This window comes from Ailuropoda melanoleuca, chromosome 17 (assembly GCF_002007445.2).
Source record: "Ailuropoda melanoleuca isolate Jingjing chromosome 17, ASM200744v2, whole genome shotgun sequence".
Classification (NCBI taxonomy): Eukaryota; Metazoa; Chordata; class Mammalia; order Carnivora; family Ursidae; genus Ailuropoda; species Ailuropoda melanoleuca.
In genome coordinates, this window is record NC_048234.1 from 12,064,782 (window position 1) to 12,071,752 (window position 6,971).

General features: G+C 66.4%; 1 protein-coding gene across 1 annotated transcript; it reads left to right on the top strand.

Moving 5' to 3' along the window:
* Positions 1 to 55: 55 nt before the first annotated feature.
* Positions 56 to 6,945, top strand: SREBF1 (sterol regulatory element binding transcription factor 1). The gene is made up of 15 exons (XM_034647037.1): positions 56 to 827; positions 1,218 to 1,405; positions 1,491 to 1,628; positions 1,709 to 1,930; positions 2,573 to 2,687; positions 2,900 to 3,120; positions 3,361 to 3,562; positions 3,683 to 3,861; positions 4,124 to 4,385; positions 4,468 to 4,634; positions 4,830 to 4,998; positions 5,487 to 5,595; positions 5,876 to 5,985; positions 6,109 to 6,241; positions 6,413 to 6,945. The coding sequence occupies exons 1-15, from the start codon at positions 407 to 409 to the stop codon at positions 6,888 to 6,890; spliced, it is 3,114 nt and encodes a 1,037-aa protein (XP_034502928.1). The 5' UTR covers positions 56 to 406; the 3' UTR covers positions 6,891 to 6,945.
* Positions 6,946 to 6,971: the final 26 nt, after the last annotated feature.

A 6,971-nucleotide genomic window follows, 5' to 3' on the forward strand; every position in this document is an offset into this window, starting at 1 on the left:
TGCAGGGACACACTGGTTGGCACACACGTGGCCGGCAGCTGGGTCAGCCCCAAGCCTCGGTCTCTTGCACGGAGGAATGGGTTGGGGTTGGCAGCTCTGAAGTCAGCCGTTTGGGGCCCCAAGTCCAGTTCTGCCTCAGCAGAGGTGTGGGGCACTGACCTTGTCCAGCTGTTGTGCAGGCTGTTGGCTCCATGAGAAGCACCAGGCATCGCTCCAGGTGTTACAGGTGCCCAGGAAACAGCTGTGTTTCTGGGAGCACGGGCTCCTGTGGGTGGCTCTCTATTTCCACACCATTGCCCCACACATACAGCTGTGTGGACCAGAGGCACGAAGCGCGGGATGCCCTGTACAGGGGCCAGCCGCTGCCCCGCTGTCACTCACACGGCCTCTCCTCCTTTCTCCAGACATGCTGCAGCTCATCACCAACCAAGACAGCGACTTCCCGGGCCTGTTCGACCCACCCTATGCCGGGGGCGGGGCAGGGGGCCCAGACCCTGCCAGTCCCGATGCCAGCTCCCCAGGCAGCTTGTCCCCATCTCCCGCCACAATGAGCTCCCCACTCGAAGGCTTCCTGGGGGGACCCAAGGCGACACCTTCACCCCCCCAGCCTGCACCCACCTCCCTGAAGATGTACCCGTCTGGGCCTGCCTTCTCCCCTGGGCCTGGTATCAAGGAGGAGCCGCTGCCGCTGACCATCCTGCAGCCCCCAACCCCACAGCCCCTGCCGGGGTCCCTCCTGTCCCAGAGCTTCCCGGCCCCAGCCCCGCCACAGTTCAGCTCTGGCCCTGTGTTGGGCTATCCCAGCCCCACGGGAGGCTTCTCCACAGGTAAGACGGGTGTGGGGGGAGGGGACTGCACGAGCGCAGAGAGTAGGGTCTGCCGTGAGCCTGGTAGAGGCATTGGCAGGCTTTAGCCATCGGGCCTGTGCTCTACTGCCTCAGACGCCCCGGAACTGGCAGTACTGGTGGTTCTGCTTACTGTGGGGGGAAGCCTTGCCTCCCACTCTGCCGAGCTGTCCCCATCAACGCTGCCCTTCCAGAAACCAGTGCGGGGCTGGAGAGCTAGCACATTTGGCGGGGGGAGGTTGTCGCCACAGGAAACTGAAGCCATGAGGGGTGATGACTCATCCCAGGTCATAGGGTGATAGGGCCCTGTGGGGTGGGTTGCAAGTGGGTTAGGGCGTCCTGTGCCCGCAGCCCCAGCCTTTATCTCTGCAGGGACCCCTCCAGGGAGCACCCCGCAGCCGCTGCCTGGCCTGCCACTGGCTTCCTTGCCAGGGGTCCCGCCCGTCTCCTTGCACACCCAGGTCCAGAATGCGGCCCCCCAGCAGCTGCTGACAGCCACGGCCAACCCCACAGCAGCCCCCGGAACAACCGCGGTGACCTCGCAGATCCAGCAGGTCCCGGTGAGGAGGTCTGGCCAGGCGTCGGGGAGGGGGCGGCCCCTGGTCCACGCTCACAGCTCTTGGCTGAGGCCTGTCCCCCTGCCAGGTCCTGCTGCAGCCCCACTTCATCAAGGCAGACTCCCTGCTCCTGACGACCATGAAAACAGACATGGCAGGCACGGTGAAGGCAGCAGGCATCGGCTCCCTGGCCCCTGGCACAGCCGTGCAGGCGGCGCCCTTGCAGGTGGGTGGCGTGGGTGGGGCGGAAGGTCACGGCTCTGTGCACGTGCATGCCCGGCCACTAACCTGCGCCTGGCCCTTCAGACGCTGGTGAGTGGAGGAACCATCCTGGCCACGGTGCCACTGGTAGTGGACGCCGAGAAGCTACCCATCAACCGGCTGGCAGCCGGTGGCAAGGCCCCGGGCTCGGCCCAGAGCCGTGGGGAGAAGCGCACAGCCCACAACGCCATCGAGAAACGCTACCGTTCCTCCATCAACGACAAAATCGTCGAGCTCAAGGACCTGGTAGTGGGCACTGAGGCGAAGGTGCGGGCAACAGCATTCAGAGGCACACTCTGGGGTGACCCTGTGTGGGGGGGCAGGGAACCGGAAGACCCAGAAGGCTTTGGACTGAGCCTGGACTGTGGGCTTCAGCCTGTTTGGGCCTGGCCAGTGCCACTGATTCAGCTGAACTTCATGGCAGGTCCCCTGCGTGCCAGGGGCTAATCTGGGCCCTGGGGACACTGCAGGGAACAGACAGACCAAAGTCCTGCTGTCCAGAGACTTGACGTTCTAGTGGGGGACAGGGGGGTGACAATACACAGGATAAAGAAGTAAGCATTAGAGTCGCCAGATGGGGATACGTGCCGTGGAGGAAAACAACACAGGGAGAGGGACGATGAGGCTACATGTGGGAAGCACCTCGCAAGGGTGACAATGACAGGAGCAAAGAGGGGAAGGAAGGGAGGGAGTTAGCCAGACCCTGTTGGATGCCTTTGCTGGATGAATCCTCGCGCCTGTCCTGGGAGATAGGTTCTACGAGGGGAAGAACGTTCCCCCGTACAGCAACAGCAAGAGCAACAGTCCTGAGGCAGCGGCATTGTGAAGAACGCCCCCCCCCGCCTCGCTTAGGTGCCCAGTTGCCAGGCTTGAGCGGCCCCCGTGCCGTCTCCCTCCCACCCTCTGCAGCTGAACAAGTCCGCTGTCTTGCGCAAGGCCATCGATTACATCCGCTTCCTACAGCAGAGCAACCAGAAGCTCAAGCAGGAGAACCTGAGCCTCCGCTCTGTGGCCCAGAAAAGCAGTGAGTCCCGGCCTCACCCCGCCCCAGGCTCCGCATCCCGCCCCAGGCTCTGCACCCCGCCCCAACTCCTGCACCCGCCCCTTAGGCCCCAATTCTACAAGGGCCTCGAGAGCTAGACCAGTTCCCATTTCCCCCTCTCCACGGGGCCCTAAGCTGATTTGGGGTGGGGTATCAAGCCTTCACCCCCGGCCCTGCTCCTTTCTGACCTACAGAATCTCTGAAGGACCTGGTCTCAGCCTGTGGCAGTGGAGGAAACACAGACGTGCCCATGGAGGGCATGAAGCCCGAGGTGGTGGACACGCTGAGCCCGCCACCCTCGGACGCCGGCTCGCCCTCTCAGAGCAGCCCCTTGTCCCTTGGAGGCAGGAGTAGTGGCAGTGGTGGCAGTGGCAGTGACTCGGAGCCTGACAGCCCAGTCTTTGAGGACAGCCAGGTTGGGCCCTGCCACATTCCCCCCTGTCTGTGTGCCCTCAATATCCGAGCCCCAGGACTAGGTCAGGAAGAGGCCCTAACATAGCCTCCATAACCCCCATTTGATAGATAGAAAAACTAAAGCCTGTAGCCACCTGGGGTCCCACAGTAAGGCCGGGTGGAGGGCTGATCCCTCCTTCCCTGTTGCATCCCCTCTGGGCCACTCCTGTGCTGCCCTCACTGACCTGCCCACCCCTACCAGGTGAAGCCCGAGCAGCTGCTGTCCCCCCGCAGCCGGGGCATGCTGGACCGCTCCCGCCTGGCCCTGTGTGCACTCATCTTCCTCTGTCTCTCCTGCAACCCCTTGGCCTCCCTGCTGGGCAGCCGGGGTCTCCCCAGCCCCTCGGAAGCCAGCAGCACCTACCACGGTCCTGGCCGCAACATGCTGGGTGCTGAGGGCAGAGGTAGGACGGGCCCCAGCGTGGGTATCCTTGGGAGAGAGGGGGGATGGGGGACTCGGGGGGTGTGGCCGGGGCTCTGGATTTGCAGGGAGCTGTGTCCCCAGCCCTTCTGTCTGCCCCTAGATGGCCCCGGCTGGGCCCCGTGGCTGCTGCCCCCACTGGTCTGGCTGACCAACGGGCTGCTGGTGCTGGTCTCCTTGGCGCTTCTCTTTGTCTACGGAGAGCCAGTCACGCGGCCCCACTCGGGCCCCGCCGTGCACTTCTGGAGGCATCGCGAGCAGGCTGACCTGGACCTGGCCCGGGTAAGGGGCCGACTCCCGGGGGGTGGGCTCAGGGGATGCGGCAGGGCCAGGACCTGGGCACCACCTGGGAAGGCGCTGGGTGTCACTTCTCTTCCCCGCCCTGCCCTCCCCGCTCCTGTCGACCCCTCGGACTCCCACTGACCGGGGGACGCCACGGTCACGGTGGGGAGCCTAAGGTGTAAGAGTCTTCAGAGCAGGAGGGGTATCGTGTGCTCAGATACTCCGATTGCCCTTTTCTCACTTGGAAAACGTTCGTCCCCAGGGGGACTTCGCCCAGGCCGCCCAGCAGCTGTGGCTGGCCCTGCGGGCCCTGGGCCGCCCGCTACCCACCTCCCACCTGGACCTGGCCTGCAGCCTGCTCTGGAGCCTCATCCGCCACGTGCTGCAGCGTCTGTGGGTGGGCCGCTGGCTGGCGGGCCGGGCCGGGGGCCTGCAGAGGGACTGGGCCCTGCAGGCGGACGCCCGCACCAGCGCCCGGGACGCGGCACTCATCTACCACAAGCTGCACCAGCTGCACGCCGTGGGTATGAGGGGCGGGCAGCTGGGCCTGGGGGCTCCCGCCGCCCCGCCGCTGCACCCCTGCCTCACCTCCTGCCCGTTTCCCAGGGAAGTACACGGGCGGGCACCTCACTGCCGCCAACCTGGCCCTGAGCGCCCTGAACCTGGCGGAATGTGCGGGGGACGCTGTGTCCGTGGCCACGCTGGCCGAGATCTATGTGGCCGCCGCGCTGAGGGTCAAGACCAGTCTCCCGCGGGCCTTGCATTTTCTGACAGTGAGTGGGTGGTGGGCGGTGGGGACAGGGCTGGGGGCTTGTCTCTGCAGCTCTTAGCGGTGGCTCCCGGGGCAAGGGGCTCACGGTTATGGGGGAGGGGGGCGGGCTCTAGGCCCAGCTGGGGTCTCAGTCCTAGGGCTGGGTTTGAGTCCCTGTCTGGGTCCGGTGTGACAGCCCCGCTCCCCTCCCCCACAGCGCTTCTTCCTGAGTAGCGCCCGCCAGGCCTGCCTGGCACAGAGTGGCTCGGTGCCTCTTGCCATGCAGTGGCTGTGCCACCCCGTGGGCCACCGTTTCTTCGTGGATGGGGACTGGGCCGTGTGCAGTGCCCCGAGGGAGAGCCTGTATAGCTTGGCCGGCAACCCAGGTGCTCTTTCGCTGCCGTGCTCGTCCCCTGTCGCCCTGCCTCCTTCGTGGCCCATTCCCATTCCTCATTCCTGTCCCATCCCTTGTCCCTGCATCTCTGGATATCCCTGCCCACCCCGGTCTGATGCCCACCCCCACCCCCGTCTGTTGTTGCCGTGGGGGCTGCAGGAGCAGGAAGCCTGGGTCTGTCTCCGACGGGGCTCTTCAGGAGCAAAGAGAGAGACAAGAGTTTGGGGGCAGGTGGTTGATTCGGGAGGTGATCCCAGGCAAGAGCAGTGTTGAGTAAGATCAGATGGCAGGAACAAGCTGGTCAAGGCGTGTTATGAAGTAGATTACACGGCCCGCGGTAGGTCATCCTAGCCAAGGGCGGGCCGCGGTATTTATCTGTCCCAACCGCGTGCCCAGGAAAGAGCCGTTGGTGTGGAGAGGTGAATGTGGAGAAGGGGGAGGGGCCCTCCTGCCGCCCCACTCACCCACTCCTCCCCACAGTGGACCCCTTGGCCCAGGTGACTCAGCTGTTCCGCGAGCATCTCCTGGAGCGAGCACTGAGTTGTGTGGCTCAGCCCAGTCCCAGCCCTGGAGCGGCTGATGGGGACAGGTGAGTGACCCTGCACCCCCCCACCAGGCAGGCGTCCTCCATGGTAGAGCCGGGGACTGGCTGTGTCCAGGGCCGTGGGGGGGCGGCCAGCGCTGGGCTACTTCCACCTGCCGTGCGGCCTCCGGTGCGTCTCAGTTCCTCCCTGGGTCGGTCTCCCCGGCAGCTTGCCAGGAAGAGACAGAGCGGGGAGGTCAGGCTGCTCTGGTGGGAGGGGAGGGGGCCGGGGCCTTCCCAGGACCCCTGCCACCGGGCCTGAGAGCAGGCCTCTCTTCCGCCACAGGGAATTCTCGGACGCCCTGGGGTACCTGCAGCTGCTCAACAGCTGTTCCGATGTGGCCGGGGCGCCCGCCTGCAGCTTCTCCATCAGCTCCAGCATGGCCACCGCCACCGGTGAGCCCCCAGCCCCCCGCCCCGGGAGCCCCAGCGCTGCCCCAGCTCCGCGGCGGCTCCGCCTCGGCTGCAGCGTGGCTGAGCCTCAGGGAGCCTCCCCACCCCCGCCCCTGCCCCCCGCAGGCACAGACCCTGTGGCCAAGTGGTGGGCCTCGCTGACGGCCGTGGTGACCCACTGGCTGCGGCGCGACGAGGAGGCGGCTGAGCGGCTGTACCCGCTGGTGGAGCACTTGCCCCGTGCCCTGCAGGAGTCTGAGTGAGTATAGGCTGGGTGCTCCTGGCCCCCTAGCTCGGTGCTGCCCACCCCTGCCCCCAGGCCTTTGTTCTCTGCGGTTGGGGTCGCGTGAAGCCAGAGCCAGGGCAGCAGGGAGCTTCGTGAGGGCCTGGGCCCGGTCTGACCATCAGTCCTCTGCCCTGGCCCCAACAGGAGACCCCTGCCCAGGGCGGCTCTGCACTCCTTCAAGGCTGCCCGGGCTGTGCTGGGCCGCGGGAAGGCAGAGTCTGGCCCGGCCAGCCTGGCCATGTGTGAGAAGGCCAGTGGCTACCTGCAGGAGAGCCTGGCCACCACACCAGCTGGCAGCTCCATTGACAAGGTGAGGGGTGGTGCCGGGGGCCTGGCAGGTCTGAGGGGGGCGGTCACCCCCTTTCCATCCCTGGATGTCCCCCCTTGTGCGCCACAAGACTGTGGGGTTAGCCTCCCAGTACCGGCCAGGGGGCCCGGCTCGCCTGGCTTTTTGGCTAAGGCTTGGGTCCAGGGGAGAGTGGCTGCCCCCCTCTGGCCCCACTGCGGGGGGAGAGGGGTCTGGCAGAGCCCTCTTTGGAGGCCGCTCCTGTGGCAGGTGGCAGGCGTGGGGGCCTGGAGAGGCGGGCGGCCCCGCGGTGCATTGCTGTTGCATTGCACGTGAGTGACGCGGGTGCAGTGCCTCGGCAGTGCAGCCCGGAGCCGGCCCCTGGCACCGCGGGCCCCCACCCGTCCCCTCACAGCC